This window comes from Bison bison, unplaced genomic scaffold (assembly GCF_000754665.1).
Source record: "Bison bison bison isolate TAMUID 2011002044 unplaced genomic scaffold, Bison_UMD1.0 scf7180017864196, whole genome shotgun sequence".
NCBI classification, from domain to species: domain Eukaryota; kingdom Metazoa; phylum Chordata; class Mammalia; order Artiodactyla; family Bovidae; genus Bison; species Bison bison.
In genome coordinates, this window is record NW_011494768.1 from 49197 (window position 1) to 68100 (window position 18904).

The 18904-nt window shown below is 39.3% G+C and overlaps 1 protein-coding gene across 1 annotated transcript in view; it reads right to left on the reverse strand.

Annotated features, from left to right (window-relative positions):
* MACROD2 (MACRO domain containing 2) overlaps positions 1–18904 on the reverse strand; it is a 2254506-nt gene that overhangs the window by 20191 nt on the left and 2215411 nt on the right. The window contains exons 13-14 of the mRNA XM_010844154.1: positions 7145–7219; positions 6792–6884 (exon numbers count right to left, since the gene is read on the reverse strand). Coding sequence (XP_010842456.1) covers positions 6792–6884; positions 7145–7219 — 168 coding nt within the window. The remainder of the gene's footprint in view (positions 1–6791; positions 6885–7144; positions 7220–18904) is intronic.

Here is an 18904-nt window from a genome sequence, read left to right on the forward strand (position 1 = left end):
CTGAAAGATGAAACAGTGGCCAGAGAACTCCAAGAAAAATTTCTCATGTGAACTAAGAAAGAGTTTGTGCGTCAACCTAATTTGAGATAGTGGCTCTTTTTATCCCACTTAAAGTATCTCCAGGGAATTACCAGCTGTCCAATGATTGGTTAAGCCCTGAACTAAAATAAGTTAATATGGCTGATCTTTTTGTCTGGTCTAGGACACCCCTGTATTTTTATCAATAGAATGCAATAGAGTAAAACTGAGTAAAACCTACAGTTTTAGCTTCCTCAGTATATTGATGACCACTGGCTCCCATCTCATCACCCCTTGTTTCATCAAGAATGTGGGTCTTCAGGACTTCCTGATAGTTTAGTGGTTAAGAATCTGCCTTCCAATGCAGGGGACACGGGTTCAATTCCGGGTCAGGGAACTAAGATCCTATATGCCTCAGAGCAGCTAAGTCCATGTGCCACAACTAGAGAAGCACGTGCATTGCAACTACTCAGCCCATTCACTCTAGAGCTTGTGCTCTGCAGCAGACAGGCCCTTGCACTGCAGCTAGAGAAGCCCAAGTGCCACAACTAGAGAAAGTCCACATGTCACAACACGGACCCAGCACAGCCAAAAATTAAAGATAAATGGAAGCTGTGATCTCATTAAAAAAAAAAAGAAGAAGAAGAAGAAGAATGTGGTTCTTCAGAGCTGGCCTTCTGAGAAAGTTTACAAAATTGGAGAATGTCATCCCTGCATTAATGAGTTCATGCATGTCATTTTACTACCCCAGAAACTGGGATTTATAAAAGGTAAAGAATTGCCAGCAACCACATAACCAGAGCCAGAAGCCATGGTTCTCCACATATAGTCTCATAGTCCTATTCATCAGAGGCCAAGACATAAGCCAAAGGATGTGATAATTTATATTTGTTGCTGCTTTATATTTCACTTGCATGCCTGTCAATATTCATCTTTTTCTAAGAAGATCTTGGACCATAATATACCTTAAATCTCCATCAACATTTTGATCACCCCAAAGTAAATAAAGGATTAAGGAGATCAGCCCTGGGATTTCTTTGGAAGGAATGATGCTAAAGCTGAAACTCCAGTACTTTGGCCACCTTATGTGAAGAGTTGACTCATTGGAAAAGACTCTGATGCTGGGAGGGATTGGGGGCAGGAGGAGAAGGGGATGACAGAGGATGAGATGGCTGGATGGCATCACTGACTCGATGGACATGAGTCTGAATGAACTCTGGGAGTTGGTGATGGACCTGGAGGCCTGGTGTGCTGCGATTCATGGGGTTATAAAGAGTCGGACACGACTGAGCAACTGAACTGAACTGAACTGACTCCTTATTGTACTTACTGATGGATACAAGAAAAATAATTGAGATGCATGCATTCTATATAATACTTGGAGAGGAAGTCCAATATGCTCATAATGCAATGTAAGTTAAAATGAGATAAAATAATGATACTCTGTTGATCTAGTTAAGATTTTATATTAAATATTTCTAAATTCAACTAGAAATAAAAATATTCAGAAAAACATTTTAATGCTGGCTAAATTTATATTTTATGCTAAAACAAGAGATCCTTTTGAGAGGAGATCTATAGGGTTACTTTCTTATTTGGTTATTAACCTAAATGATGCTATTTTACTGGATTTCAAATGTGCACAGATCCTGCTGGGAAAGAATGAAACTGGACTCATTTAGGGAGAGGCAATGTGGCTATATGAGAAAAGCTGCCATATGTGAAACCTCACTTTATGCCTGTTGAAATTTTTGTATTTCAGGTCTCCTAGGGACATGTCCATTGTGCTATTGTGCAATTTTATCAGCATGAACTTCTGCTGAATATTTTCACTTCTCTTTAAAACCCATATTTTGGTAGAGCTAACTTCAAAACAATATTACAACATCTGTGCCCATACACCTGGGAGCCATCAAAGATATATCCTAAAGATTAAGTATATTTTCTAATCTTACAGAATGCCGCAAAATGAGAGTAAAGGCTCTACATACATTTTTTCTAGTCTGGAATGTTTTGAAAGGAAGCACTTTCAAACTATTTTCTGTTTCCTTCGAAAGATTCTCAAAAGAGAAACAATATTTCTAAGGCTGTAAACAATTCCCCTAGAAATTTAACAGAATATTCTTTTTTTTTTTTTTTTGCTGATTAGAGAGGTTCTTAATGCATACCTGCAACTTTCCATTAGAGACATTATGAATATACACAAAATTCCAAACTATATTCTCAAAATGTCTTAAAATAAGATTCTACAGTAACTATATGAAACAAAAAAAAGCTAAAGAACATTCTACAACTTTGAATTTATTTGCTACTTTTAATCTCTGGCTCTACCATTAATTAATGCCATCTTCTTTCAAAAAATGGAAATTAGGGACCTCCCTGGTGGTCCAGTGGCCAAGACTCTGTGCTCCCAATGTAGGGGGCCCAGGTTCAATCCCTGGTCAGGGAACTAGATCCCACAACTAAAAGACCCCACTTGCTGCAACTAAGAGTTGGCACAGCCAAATAAATAAAAATTTTTTTTTAAAACCCAGAACAAAAATAGAAATTATGGTTGAATCAGCATTTCTCAAACAGAAGATTGAGGTTTTGACAAACAATAAAATTCTGAATACAGAGAAATGTCTCCTTACCTTTCATTAATTGTTCTATCTTGTTCTATCTTTATGGATTAAACACGTATACCAAAATAGCCTGTAGATGGTACTTAGAATGAAATGGGCAGAACAATTTGCTGTTGAAGGATAATGTGGACTATGTGAATTTTTACAGCTTCAAAAGAGGGATGGACTTGAGGAACTCCAAATAGGTTCTCTTGACTTTGTCATCAATGTATCCAATTATGATAAATACTAAACACTTAAGGTATGCTTTCTGTGTGTCAGGTATTGTTGGAATTGCTTTGCAGGTGTTAACTCATTAAAGTTTCATCACAACCACACGTGACGGGTACTTTATCACCCTTCTACAGATGAGGAGACTAAGGCCCTGAAAGTTGAAATCACTTGCCCCAGGTTCATCCAGCTTGTTGGTGGGGGCAGGACCGAGGCTGCTGCTGCTGCTGCTAAGTCGCTTCCGTCGTGTCCGACTCTGTGTGACCCCATAGACAGCAGCCCACCAGGCTCCCCCGTCCCTGGGATTCTCCAGGCAAGAACACTGGAATGGGTTGCCGTTTCCTTCTCCAATGCATGAAAGTGAAAAGTGAAAATGAAGTCACCCAGTCATGTCCGACTCTTAGTGACCCCATGGACTGCATCACACCCCAAATCTATGCCCCAATCCTTATCACTTCCTTTTCCGTCCTTTATTTTCCTTATAGGCAACAGAATAGCTTTCAAGTCTTACTTTGAAGCAAGGAATAAGATGATAGAGGTGATTAATTTTAAGTTATTTCAAATTTAAACAAAAATATACCACACCACCTTATCTGTCTCGTAAGAAACCTGTATGCAGGTCAGGAAGCAACAGTTAGAACCTGACGTGGAACAACAGACTGGTTCCAAATTGGGAAAGGAGTACATCAAGGCTGTATACTGTCACTCTGTCTATTTAACTTACATGCAGAGTACATCATGCGAAGCACTGGGCTGGATGACTCACAAGCTGGAATCAAGATTGCCAGGAGAAATATTAACAACCTCAGACATGCAGATGATACCACTTTAATGGCAGAAGGCAAAGAGGTGCTAAACAGCCTCTTGATGAAGGTGAAAGAGAAGAGTGAAAAAGCTGGTTTAAAACTGAACATTCAAAAAACAAAGATCATGGCATCTGGTCCCATCACTTTATGGCAAATAGATGGGGAAACAGTGGAAACAGTGACAGATTTTCTTTTCTTGGACTCCAAAATCACTGCAGATGGTGACTGAAGCCATGAAATTAAAAGACACTTGCTCCTTGGAAGGAAAGCTATGACAAATCTAGACAGCATATTAAAAAGGAGAGACATCACTTTGCCAACAAACCTCCATATAGTCCAAGGTATGGTTTTTCCGGTAATCATGTACAGATGTGAGAGTTGGACCATAAAGAAGGCTGAGCACTGAAGAATTGATGCTTTTGAAATGTGGTGCTGGAGAAGGCTCTTGAGAGTCCCTTAGACTGCAAGGAGATCAAACCAGTCCATCCTAAGGGAAATCAACCCTGAACATTCATTGGAAGGACTGATGTTGAAGCTGAAGCTCCAATACTTTGGCCATCTGATCTGAAGAGCCTACTCATTGGAAAAGACCCTGATGTTGGGGGAGACTGAGGGCAAGAGGTGAAGGGGGAGACAGAGGATGAGATGGTTGGATGGCATCATTGACTCAATGGACATGAGTTTGAACAAACGCAGGGAAACAGTGGAGGACAGGGAAGCCTGGTGTGCTGCAGTTCATGGGTCCAAAGAGCCAGACACAAGTTAGTGACCGAACAAGAACAAACTCAAGGCAGAACATGTAACAAAGAAGTTATATATATATATATATATATTTTTTTTTTTTTTTGCTGGGGCAGGGTCTTGATTCTACAACTAGGGATGGAATCCACAGCCTCTGCAGTGGGAGCATGGACTCTTAACCACTGGACTGAGGAGTGGAGTATTTCCTGTCATATCAGTAAACAAAGGATGTCACGGTCATCAGGAACCTCAGCCACTGCCAACAGTGAGCTGGTGAGCCCTGACAGAACTCAAGAAAGAAAAGAATACCTGCCATCTAGCAGCCACTCCTTGCAGTCACTCCCCATGGTGAGCCCTGAAGAAACTTGGGATGTGAAAATACAGGATGCTGGCCCTGGACAGGGGAGGTGTGTATCAAAGGAATGATTTTGGTGAGCCCAGACTCCTGTATCTTATCATACATAGAAAAGCGCTAAATTCCTTAACTTGAGATATCTGGTTTTCCTTTAATTAACAATAATCTTTTGATGTTCAGACTACCTGCCCTTTATTGCAAAACTTCTATACAAGCCGGCTACCCACTTTGCCTCTTTGGAGTAGTTCTCTAAGGCACTGTCTCCTGGGCTTGAAGTCCTGAAAATTCCCATTGAGTAAACCGTAACTCTCAACTTATAGGATGTGAATGATTTTTTAAGTTGAAAGACCACCAGAGCAGTCCCTTAACAAAGAAATTCAACTTCACAGTTGATACAAGCAAGTAGTAGAATTTGATCTCACTTCTTCCTCATGTGCCATCCCTCCTTTTGGAGAAGAGGATTGGCATTGATCCCTACAAGAGAGAACTGAGCTCTTCAGTAGGAACGCCACGTGCTGGAGAAACCACTGGGAAAGGGTGACGAGTCAACGTGTGTTGAGCACGGACTTTTCCCTTGTAGGCCAAGTGAAAAAAAGGACAATGAACCAGTTGTTTGATGTTCCTCATTTGCATGTCTTGAGATGCAGCATAAAAAGTAAATAATTTCTGCTGTAGACAGATTTCACACTCTTGGATTCCTCTCCCTTACCTGGCCTTTGAAAATGCTTTGCTGAAACTTTTCAGGGAGTTTGGGATTTTTTGAGCATAAGCCACCTGTTCTCCTTATACGTTCCTGCAATAAACCTTTCTTTGCTCAGAACTCTGGCATTTCCATTCGTTTGGCCTCACTGTGAATTGGGCACATGGACTTGTGTACAGTAACAAAAGGAGCAAGGCCGTGTATCTGTATTTCAAGTGAGGGTTGTATCAATTTTCTATTATCATTGTCAGACATAAATTCTCCAAAATTTATTTGACCTGCCAGGAACATGGTGTCATGAGTCTGAACTAGGGTTTGCTATTAGATAAAAGGTCATTAGACAAAAGACATAGAAGAATATTGTGCTCTAAATGCAGTGCATTTAAAAAAAAAAGTCTCAAAATCACTAACATGACTTGGTAATTAAACTGTGTCAATGCTGCTGCCAAAAAAGAGTTCGTAATTTGGAAGCTGTACTTACTATTGACCTGATTTTACAATTGAGATCATGTCTGCATTTTCATTTGGAAACAAAATTGATCACTGTGTTCTGTAAACAAGGCCTGTCAAGTTATTACTCTGTAACTACCTTGCAAACACATATTTAAGAATGGTATGATTTATGATACAGTATAGGAAACAAAACTATTTCATTTTTTACTTCCCATTCTTAGCTCCTTTTAAGTTCTTTAATAAATTTCTTTGATAAATTTAAAGATATTTTTTAATGTCCACTTTTAATATATTGGCTTCTTGCCCCAAATGCTACATTAAAACTTACAAAGTGACCATTCCTCTAATGTTCTCTGAAATCATTATAATGCTCACTTATTTTTTTTTTTTTACCAGTACTCAATATTATTGTATCCTAATATTAGTGGACAAACTTATAATTTAGAAGGTTCATACAATGCTCGCATTTTATACAAATTGCTTCCTTAATCACTACCATATGAAGGATGACAGAATGAAATCAGTACAAAATGGTTAATTTAGTTGTTTTAAAGCCATTTCAGATTTTCTAAGGCTTTCATCCATCTAGTTCATAATATCTGTTTCTTAGAGGTTTTCTCAAGACTATAATGTAAAAAATGAATCTAAATTGATAATAAAAACATCCTCATACTCCTTGAAAGAATGAAAAACCGTTACAAGTATCTTCTTTCACTACTTCTGGATTTTATTTTACTTTCGAAAGTAAGTTCAGAATTGAAGAAATATTCATGTTGCCCCTTGACAGTCTGCAATTGAACGAGGATAATGCTGATGGTGGGATTCTAGGCAGGAATCCAAAGAAACTCCCTACTCTTGACGGGGTAATTTAAGAGCAGTCCTACCTTTTCCACCTTCGTTTTCTCCTTGGTCGTCTGTTAGTGGGGTCACTTCTGGTTGCTCCACAATCATGGCATCTTCTTGGTTTGATGAAAGCTCTAAATGGAATGAGACAGAAGGAAGCTCAGAGATGTTATAGTTGGAATCTGCGAGAAAACAGTGACTAAAGCTCAGAAAGTTAAAGTTCTTTTTTCCCCTCCAAGTTTCAACGGTCACCTAAGGAGACCACGAGAGCCACTCTCCAGGAATCACTGCCGAAAAGCACGCACGCACCCTGCTCACACACACCAGTATATACAGACGTCATGACGACAGTGTCACCACATCCTCAGATAACAATATATTCTGGTTCCAATACCTTCTGTTTCCATAGATGAACTCTGGGACTCTGCCTCAAGTTTTACTTCTTTCTTCGTTGAATCATTCTCTTGCCCTGTTAAGAACAGTGATTGAAAAATAAATATGATATGGATGGCCATAGCTTTATCCCTGGTTTGAAAAGACAATTCAGAAACCATGCTTTGATCATGCCTGGAGAGGTAGAGAACAGTTCTAAACCAAAGCCGAAGGTGAATATCTTATTTTGTAAATTATCAAATTTATATTGATTAGTTAATGAGAAATATCCAGATAACGTAGGCAAAAAACTTTTCTTTGAACTGATTGGTGTAATTAGTATCTAGCTTATCAATACACTGAACATCAATGGATACAAACTGGAAGTCGAAATGTTGAAGAAGTTCTAGACTGCATGGGTTAATTATATTCAATTTCTCTTTACTATATAGATCTTTTTGTATTGAGGATTCCTAGGAAATTAAAATACTATTTGTATTTTCATTCTTCCATCAGCAGAGCATAAAAAAACTTGAGTAACATGAGCACACAGGGATGGGGGTCACCTAATAGCTCAACCATTCTCATAAAAACCTACTAAATACAGCAAAGATCAGGAGGGAATTCAGCCAACTCTTGATTACACCAAGGCTGATTATCTAGGAAAGCATTTTCTCCCCACCTTCTTGGGTTCTCCTCCTCTCCCCTGTGGAGTTCAGAACATTTAAGGGCTAAGAGAAGAAAATGAAATTTGTCCATTTTGCATCATTTTAATGAAAGATTTTATGCTAAGAATATTACTGTTACATTAAAAAAAATTCCAGAGCTAGAGGTTATAGGTACAAAGCTGAAGCAGAGGTTCTTGGGCTCTTAGCCTGTGTACATTCCTAAAGGAGATGCATTGTTTTTCCAAGTTGTCTCTACTTCTGTGAAAAGATCTTCTTTCCCTGCCTGAGACCATGTGACTTGCAGTGGCTCCTATGAGACAAGTGTATGTGCCCAGCTCACCTAAACAGAATATACAGTGTGTGCTCTTTTGTATTTTACTTTATGTTTTCTGTAAGATTAATCCTTGCCACTGCATGTATCAATGGTCTATTCTTTATCACCGATGTATATTATTCCATTGTACGAATATGTTTCAGTTTGGGGCTAAATGAATAACACTATTAAAAACATTTTTGTATATGTCTTTTGAGGGACATATGTATTCATATCACTTGGGTATAAACCCAGGAGTGAAATGGTTAAATAAGAGGCAACACATACGTTTAGCTTGACTAACTCCTGAGAAATGGTGTTCTGAAGAATTCGTTGCATTTTATAGTCTCACCAGAAATGTATGAGAATTCCAATTAGACTATGTCTAACGGACTATGTCATGATACAAGTCTTTTTTCTTTCAGCTATACCACACAGCACGTGGGATCTTAGATCCCCAACCAGGGATCAAAGCCATGCCCCTTGTATTGACGACATAGAGTCTTAACCCGTGGACCACCAGTGTGCTGTGTGCTAAGTCACTTTAGCTGCATCCAACTCTTTGCGACCCTGTGGACTGTTACCCTCGCTCCTCTATTTATGGGATTCTTCAGGCAAGAATACTGGAGTAGGTTGCTATCTCCTCCTCCAGGGGATCTTCCTGACCCAGGGATCGAACCTGCATCTTTTATGTCTTCTGCACTGGCCGGCGGGTTGTTAAGTGCTAGTGCCACATGGGAAGTGTGGAATATTAGCCTCTGGACCACCAGGGAAGTCCCCAAAGTCCTTATATGGGGCAGAAAGCCATGCAGAATCTTTACCCCCCAAAATCATTTCCATGCTTTTCACCTCTGGGCACCATACAAAGTGATCACATCTTTGCACATTGAGTTCCTTTGCCTATTTATTTATGCTATTTATTCACCTATTTATTATTCTCATCACACTATAATACAGCTGTATCTGTGTTCGTTTCCCTTATCAGGTTGTAAGCACTGTGATGTTACACATTGTTTTATTCGTATTAATCTGCCTAGTGTGTGCACGTGCTCAGCTGCTCAGTTGTGTTCAACTCTTTGCAATCCTATGGACTATAGCCCACCAGGCTCCTCTGTCCATGGTATTTTCCAGCAAGAAAACTGGAGTGGGTTGCTGTTTATTCCTCCAAGGGATCTTCCTGACCCAGGGATCAAACCCATGTTTCTTATCTCCACCTGCATTGGCAGGCAGATTCTTTACCATTGCACCTGGGAAGCTTCTCTACCTAACACCTACTAATAAAGAGTGATCAATACATGTTTAATTAATTGGTCCTCCATTGTAGTCCTCATCAACGTCAGTAAATAGTAATTAGGGACTGTAACTTATTTCCATTAGCAACAGAGCACTAAGGCTAAGCACTACATGCGCTATATTTACTGCAAAGAATTTTGGAGGAAGAATTGAATGTTTTAGGCAAATCACCATCTCTTTGGGCTTCCATTTCATTATCTTTAGGGAAAAAACCCTCCCCACACCCCCCCCAAAATCCCCTAGATACTATCTTGGGCTTCCCTGGTGGCTCATTGGTAAAGAATACACCTACCAATACAGAAGAGGCAGGTTTGATCCCTGGGTTGGGAAGATCCCCTGGGGAAGGAAAGGGCCACTCAGTCCAGTATTCTTGCCTGGGAAATCCCATGGACAGAGAAGTCTGGTGGCCTACAGTCCACGGGGTCACAAAAGAGTGAGACATGACTTAGCGACTGAACTACAGCACCAGATACTAATACCTTAGATTCTATCTCTGGCATTATATGAGGCCATGTCTCCTGGTAAAGTTTCTACTCATCCCTGACATTTGTCTACTGGGAGGGTGATGTCAAGGGAAATTTCACTGTTTTGAGTGAGCCTCATTCTCTAACCCCTTTCAGGGATCACAGCCTTGTTGTGGAATCAACACTGCCAGGAGAAATATTAAAAGCCTCAGAAATGGACTTGATACCACTCTGATGGCAGAAAGTGAAGAGGAACTAAAGAGCTTCTTGATGAGGGTGAAAGAGGAGAGTGAAAAGCTGACTTAAAACTCAACATTCAAAAAACAAAGATCATGGCATCTGGTCCCATCACTTCAAGGCACATAGATGGGATAAAGCAGAATCAGTGACAGATTTTATTTTTTTAGGCTCCAAAATCACTGCTGGTGGTGACTGCAGCCATGAAATTAAAATGCTATCTCCTTGGAAGAAAAGCTGTCACAAACCTACACAGCACGTTGAAAAACAAAGACATCACGTTGCGGACAAAAGTCTATATAGTCCAAGCTATGGTTTTTCCAGTAGTCATGTATGGATGTGAGAGGTGGACCATAAAGAAGGGTGAGTGCTGAAGAACTGATGCTTTTGAATTAGAGTCCCTTGGACTGCAAGGAGATCAAACCAGTCAATCCTAAAGGAAATTAACCCTGAATATTCATTGGAAGGACTGATGCTGAAGCTCCAATACTTTGGCCACCTGATGTGAAGAGCCAACTCACTAGAAAAGACCTTGATGCTGGGAAAGAGCAAAGGCAGGAGGAGAAGGGGATGGCTGAGGCTGAGATGTTAGCATCACTGACTCAATGCACATGAGTTTGACAAACTCTAGGAGATGGTGAAAGACAGAGAAGCCTGGTGTTCTGCAGACCATGGGGTTGTAGAGTGGGACATGACTTAACGAGCGAACAACAACCATCCCTGTCACTGTTGATGGGGAACTGACCATCATAACTCCTCCTAGTCTTGGCTGGAAACTTAACTCATGATCTGTGATCTGCCTTTGTGCAGTGGCGGGGACGAGCAGACCATTCAGAGAGTAGAAGCAGCCACTCTACTGCAGGGTGTCTCCACTCCCAGTACTCCACTCCATACATTTTCAGAGAAAGTCCATCAGGAGTAGTAAGATGGCAATTCACCAAGGACTGGGCACCGCTGATGGGGTGGGACTGCCTGGGTGGCAGCCTAAGGCTGTGATGTGTACTAGGGATTTTCTCTGCAACCAGTAAGGACTGTTAACTCACCTGGAGGACAAGAGGCCGTTGCAAAGCTTTTTGAATTATTTCTCTCCCCTGCCCTTTAACTTGTCTCATTCTTTTTTTTTCAGGGGGCGGGTATAGTTGCTTTGGGGGACTTCCCTTGTAGTTCAGTTAGTAAAGAATCTGCCTGCAATGCAGGAGATCTGGGTTCGATTCTTGGGTCGGGAAGATCCCCTGGAGAAGGAAATGGCAACCCACTCCAGTATTCTTGCCTGGAGCATCCCATGGACAGAGGAACCTGGAGGGCTACAGTCCATGGGGCCGCAAGAGTTGGACGTGACTAAGCGACTAAACCACCACCACCATAGTTACTTTACAACATTGCATTACCTTCTGCTATACAACAAAGTGACTCAGCTATATGTATGCATATTTTTCTCTTGCCCCTCACCCTGGACCTCCCTCCCACCGCCTCCCCCCATCCACCCCTTTAGGTCACCATAGAGCACTGAACTGAGCTCCCTATGCTATACACTAGGTTGACACCAGCCATCTGTTTTACACATGGTAGTGTCGATCCCAATCTCGCAGTTTATCTCATCTGCTCTATTCCCCCTCAACCTTGTCTGTTGTCTGCATCTCCATTCCTGCCCTGTGAATAGGTTCATCTGTACCATTTTTCTAGATGCCACATATATGCAATCTTCTCTTGGGACAAAAATACATATATTTTATTCTTTCTCATTTTTCTGACATTCAGTTCAGTTCAGTTGCTCAGTCCTCTCTGACTCTGAGACCCCAAGGACTGCAGCACATCAGGCCTCCCTGTCCATCACCAACTCCCGGAGCTTACTCAAACTCATGTCCATCGAGTCAGTGATGTTTCCAGTCATCTCATCCTCTGTCCTCCCCTTCTCCTCCCACCTTTAATCTTTCCCAGCATCAAGGTCTTTTCAAATGAGTCAGTTCTTCGCATCACATAGCCAAAGTATTGGAGTTTCAGCTTCAGCATCAGTCCTTCCAATGAACATTCAGGACTTATTTCCTTTAGGGTGAACTGGTTGGATCTCCTTTCAGTCCAAGGGACTCTCAAGAGTCTTCTCCAACATATCACAGTTCAAAAGCATCAATTCTTCAGTGCTCAACTTTCATTATAGTCCAATTCTCACATCCATACATGACTACTGGAAAAACCACAGCTTTGACTAGACGGACCTTTGTCAACAAAGTAATGTTTCTGCTGTCTAGGTTAGTCATAACTTTTCTTCAAAGGAGCAAGTGTCTTTGAATTTCATGGCTGTATTCATCATCTGCAGTGATTTTGGAGCCCCCTAAAATAGTCTGTCACTGTTTCCACTGTTTCCCCGTCTATTTGCCATGAAGTGATGGGACCAGATGCCATGATTTTACTTTTCTGAATGTTGAGCTTTAAGCCAACTTTTTCACTCTCACTTTCATCAAGAGGCTCTTTAGTTCTTCTTCATTCTGCCATAAGGGTGGTGTCATCTGCATATCTGAAGTTATTGATTTTTCTCCCAGCAATCTTGATTCCAGCTTGTGCTTCATCCAGCCCAGCGTTTCTCATGATGTACTCTGCATAGAAGTTAAATAAGCAGGGTGACAATATACAGCCTTGACGTACTCCTTTTCCTATTTGGAACCAGTCTGTTGTTCCATGTCCAGTTCTAACTGTTGCTTCCTGACCTGCACAGAGATTTCTCAAGAGGCAGGTCAGATGGTCTGGTATTCCCATCTCTTTCTGAATTTTCCAGAGTTTGTTGTGGTCTACATAGTCAATGGCTTTGGCATAGTCAATAAAGCAGGAGTAGACGCTTTTCTGGAACTTTCTTGCTTTTTCAGTGATCCAACAGATGTTGGCAATATGATCTCTGGTTCCTCTGCCTTTTCTAAATCTGGTTTGAACATCTGGAAGTTCATGGTTCACATATTGTTGAAGCCTGGCTGGGAGAATTTCGAGCATTACTTTACTAGAATATGAGATGAGTGTAATTGTGTGGTAGTTAGAGCATTCTTTGGCATTGCCTTTCTTTGGGATTGGAATGAAAACAAATGTTTTCCAGTCCTGTGGCCACTGCTGAGTTTTCCAAGTTTGCTGGCATATTAAATGCAGCACTTTCACAGCATCATCTTTTAGGATTTGAAATAGCTTAACTGGAATTCCATCACATCCACTAGCTTTGTTTGTAGTGATGCTTCTTAAGGACCACTTGAGCTCGCATTCCTGGATGTCTGGCTCTAGGTGAGTGATCACACCATCGTGATTATCTTGGTCGTGAAGATCTTTTTTGTACAGTTCTTCTGTGTATTCTTGCCACCTCTTCTTAATATCTTCTTCTGTTAGGTCCACACCATTTCTGTCCTTTATCAAGCCCATCTTTGCATGAAATGTTCCCTTGGTATGTCTAATTTTCTTGGGGAGATCTCTAGTCTTTCCCATTCTGTTGTTTTCTATTCTATTTCCCATTCTATTGTTTTCCTATATTTCTTTGCATTGATTCTGAAATTAAAGTAATGACAAAAGGGGAAAGACATGAGGTTCTCAGCTTTGAAATGCAGAAATGCTCATCCTTGCTCCTTCCTGAGCCATGCCAGGATTTGGTGTGCTGCTGGAGGAGGAGGTCTGTATGAGCGCCAAGCCCTGTTCGCAGGCCTGCTGTGTGGTAATGATGACTTTCGGGGCTCCCGTCCATCTGCTCTCTGCAGCCACTCAGACATACCACATTCCATCCACTTTCTTGACCCCATGGGGCATGCTTTATGTTTGCCCCTCTACATTCAGTCTGGTTGAATTCTACCCACTGTCCTTTGCCCTAATCCCTCCTGGCAGAGGAAATAAAAGAACATAAAGGATCCCACAGTTTATACATATATTTTTTATACAGCGAACTCAATCATCCATACTAATGGGCAGGGGCCATTAGAACAGATAATCCAAAATCCATTCACTTTCCTTTAGAAATGGATCACATGATTGTTTCTTGTGAGGCCTGGTAATTAAGTTTGGCTCAAGCTAATGCTTTAATTAATTTGCATTAAAATTGGTCTGGGAACAACAGTCTAGGGTCAAACATTTCTAGAGGAGGATAAACCTAAATTCACTTGGTAGGTAAATAGACTGTTTTTAAACAATAGCAACAACAATATAGCTTTGTTATTTATAGATTATTAGATGCTCAGATCTTCCTAAGAACAAAGAATTTGTTTCTCTGATGTGTCTCTTAAAGATAATAGAAATTATGTCCTTTTGTTAAGCTTGAAACTTGATTGCTGCTATTGGTCAAAATTTTACTTTCACTATGTCTAAAAATACCCCAGATTAGGATGAAATTTAAACCTAGGTTAACGTGAATTTGATTATGTCTAAGTTATTCTTAGTTTTCTATTAGTGCTCTATTTCTTAGTTTCTAGGGCCAATAAAATTTTCTTTCCTAATGTAAATTATTGCTACAATTATTTCTTGTAGTTACAAAAGAAAGGCAGTTTTCACATAGAAACACTTAATACAGGTATTGGGAATTACCAGTAATTTTACAACTAAGGGATTGCCATTGTTAATACTGTAACTGCTATAATTTGCCTGCATATGTGTGTGTATGAACCTACATATGTGTGTGTGTATATATATGTGTGTGTATATATATATGTGTGTATATATATGTATATATGTGTATATATATGTATACATACATATGTAGGCACATACACACATGTATATTTATATGTATACATACATATGTATCTGTATAAGTGTGTGTCTTTGTGTATGTCCAAATATAAAAACTGTATCTACACACATACATACACAAATATACAAAATACATAAAGGTATCCTGGCATTCCAATTAATCTCCATTTTGATTCTTTTTTAGTTTACATTTCATAAGCAGCTTACACTGTCATTATACTTTCTTCAGAAATGTTATAAGATGCATTATATTCTATGTTCTGGACAAATTTTGGGATGCTCCCTTTTGTTTTTTGTTTTCGCCATCAAACAGCACTGCAATGAGCATTGTTGTGAATACCTCTCTCTATACTTCTGGTGGCTGTTACTTTAAGATAAATTCTTAATGCATAACTCTTGGATCAAAGGGTAAACAGTTTACCTTTTATTAGATTTTGTCAAAATTGCTGATGAGGAGGTTATGCCCTTTAATCTCCCGCCAGTGGTGTGTGAGCATGTTTGGCTGCCTTCCTCATGCCACTTCTGTGCACTTTCAACCCTATTTAAATGCCTGATACTCAGAAGAAGACACCAAAATCGTGTTTTATTTGCATCGTAAAGTAATGAAGAGGTAATTCATGTCTTCATATTTACAATGACTGCATTTTCTCTTTTGTGAATTACAATTGAGTCCTTTGCCCATTTTCTTCTTGAGTTGTTTACATTATTATAATTATTGATTTATGAAGTTTTTATTTTTGGAGTGAGAAAGTTGATTCGTTGTCATTTAGGCTGAGAATACATTTCCTAATAGCTTTTCTGTAGAATTTGATTACACACTTTATCATGTCAAAATGTATATATTCAGCTTTAGCCACTGACTTTCCCCTTTTATGACACATGAGGACTTCTGTACACATGCAGTGCATATACACATCTATGTGCACATACTTTATAATGCAATCATGTGTCTGTATACATACACATTTCAAAGGCAGTCCTTATTTCAAAACTAAAACATTTATATATATATAAATTTTGTGTGTGTATATATATATACACACACATACACCCTTTGATTCTTTTAGCTAGTAGTTTTATAGTGTCATTTTTACATTTCATCTTGCTCCTTTTGGAATTTAAGTTGGCATAAGGGATGAGATTGGGATACAGTTTATTTTTTCAAATGGCCAACTAGTTGTCTTAATGCCATTTATTGAGTCATCTGTCTTTGAAGTGTCAGCCTAAATATGTACTGAAGTCCCGATCTCCTGAGGTCTATTTCCAAACTCTTTACTCTGTTTCATTGATCAGCCTGTCCATCCCTCCAATAGGACCACATAGTTAATCGCATTTTTTAAAGATATCATGTCATTTTTAGTCTATTTATTCTGTCATTGACTGATAATATCATATCTGTGAATTCCGCATTGCATTTCCAATTGGATTTTATTTGCAGTGTATCTTCTTATATCATCTGACACATAAAAACCCATCATTCTTATATTTCATCAGGGCTTTAAGTTTTTATTAATATAAAATGACCAACTCTTTCTCACTTGAGATTTTTGGCTAGAATTCTAACTGGAGAGATTCTAAAGTAGTTTTCCATGTTTTCTTTTGATGTTTATTTCCCAAACATTCTTTTTTTTTTAACTTTAAATTTTTAAAGCCTTACTATTTTATTGAAATTAATTCAATCTGAGTGGTTTTTACACTCAGTAACCTAAATTATGCTTACTGTCATAACTATTTGCCTGTGTCATCCTCTTTCATATATTGTTTTTTGGTTATAACATTACTTATTATTTTTATTTGCATTACTAAATATACTCTCATGCTTGGTATGATCTTCAGGGGAAATTAGAAAGCAAGATTTATTCCTTTAACTCTTGTGACTTAATTCTATTTGTAATTATCATAAAATGTTTCAAAGTTCTTCTAGTTATTCTTAAACCTGCCATTGTCAGAACCCAGAGCACAGCAGGATTTTTCATTGTTTAACTATCTTTATCAAAGTCAGCACTGTAGACAACCCTCACTGTTCCACACTGGAATTTTTGGTGTACAAACTTTGGCACTGAAATTTCCTTTCTTTACTCTTTTCCTTATTTCCTCTCTTTCTTTCTTCCTCTTTTAACTCTTCTATCAACATGCAACATACAATCAGGAAAGTACACAAACAATATGCAGATCCCAATTAAGTAATCAAAAGCAGATAGAGAAACTACATATTCTTAGGATAATCCTCCAGCCCTCAGCCCAGCTCCTAGCCCAATCAGTATCTCATCCCCAGTCACCCAAGTTTAATAAACACCCTGCCTGTCATAGTTATTTTCCCTGCTTTTCAAAGTTGATATAGATGAACTTGTACAACATGTATGCTTTTGTACCATCTTTACGTAAGGTTTCTAAGATACATTTGTAAGATTCATTCATGTTTTTGCCTGGAATTCTAGTTTGTAATTTCTTTTTCCTTTTTTTTTTTTAAAGATATTTTTGATGTGGACCATTTTGAAAGTCTTTATTGAATTTGGTACAGTATTGCTTCTGCTTATTCTTATGTTTTGATTTTTTGGCCATGAGGCATGTGAACTGTAGCTCCCTGACCCAGGGACTCAAACCCCACTCCCCCCCCCCCCACCCCGCATTGGAAGGAAAAGTCTTAACCAGTGGACTGCCAAGGAAGCTCCGTGTAGTTAGTAGTATTTGTGCTTCATTCTTATATTTGTTTCTCTGTATGTAACTTGTTTCTCTCGTCTGACTGCTTTGGAGATTTTCTTCCTTATCACTGCTGTTGACTGAGTTGATTATGATGTACTTAAGTATAATTTTGTGTTTCTTGTGCTTTGGGGTCATCAAATTTCTTCCACATGTGAGTTCATCGTTTTCATGAAGTTTCTGAAAAATTTCAGCAACTATTACTTCAAATATTTTTTTCTGTCTCCCCTTCCCATATCTGCCTACAGAGATTCCAATTCATGATTATTATATTTGGAATCACTCGAAGTTGTTCCATGGCTCCCTGAGGCTCTTTTCATTTCCTTCGGTCATTCATTTTCTCTGTGTATGGATTTGGATAGTTTCTACGGCTACAACTTCAAATTCACTGATCTTTTCTTCTGCCCTATCTCACCTGCCATTATTCCCATCAGGTATAATTTTCATCTCAGATACTCTGTTTTTCATCTCTAGAAATTCAACAGTATCTTTCTATATTTTCCATGTTTCTAATGAACATGGAATTCCTTCTTTTAGCTTGTTGAGGACGTGGAATACAATTAATGCTTTTTAATGTGCTCTTTCCTATTAATGGGATGTCCCTGGTGGCTCAGACGGTAAAGCATCTGCCTACAATGCGGGAGATCCAGGTTCAATCCATGGGTCAGGAAGATCTCCTGGAGAAGGAAATGGCAATCAACTCCAGTATTCTTGCCTGGAAAATCCCATAGACGAGGAGCCTGGTAGGCTACAGTCCATGGGGTCGCAAAGAGTGAGACATGACTGAGTGACTTCACTTTCACTTCCTATTATTACCCCATCTGTGCCACTTCTGGATTGATTCCTATTAATTATTATCTCTTCCCCTTTAGGTCATACTTTCCTGCATCTTGTCAAGCAGGCCAATTAATAACCCTACAATGGTCTGAGTGTTCAAGTAAAAGGAAGAGTCATACATCTCTCACTTTAAATCAGAATCTAGAAATGATTAAGCTTAGTGAAGAAGGCATATCAAAAGCTAAGACAGGCTAAAAGCTAGGTGTCTCACACCAAGCAGTTAGCTAAGTTGTGAAGGCAAAAGAAAAGTTCTTGAAGGGAATTCAAAGTGTTTCTCCAGTAAACACATGAATGATTAAAAAAAAAAAAAGTAGATTATTGCCAATATGGAGAAAGTCTGGGGGGTCTGGATAGAAGATCAAACCAGCCACAACATTCTCTTAAGTCAGAGCCTAACCCAGGGCAGTGCTCCGATTGTCTTCCGTTCCATGAAGGCTGAGAGAGGTGAGGAAACTGCAGAAGAAAGGTTTGAAAGAACAAGGTGAAGCAGCAAGTGCTGATGTAGAAGCTGCATCAGGTTGACCAGAAGGTCTAGCTAAGATGTTTATGAAGGTGGCTACAGTAAA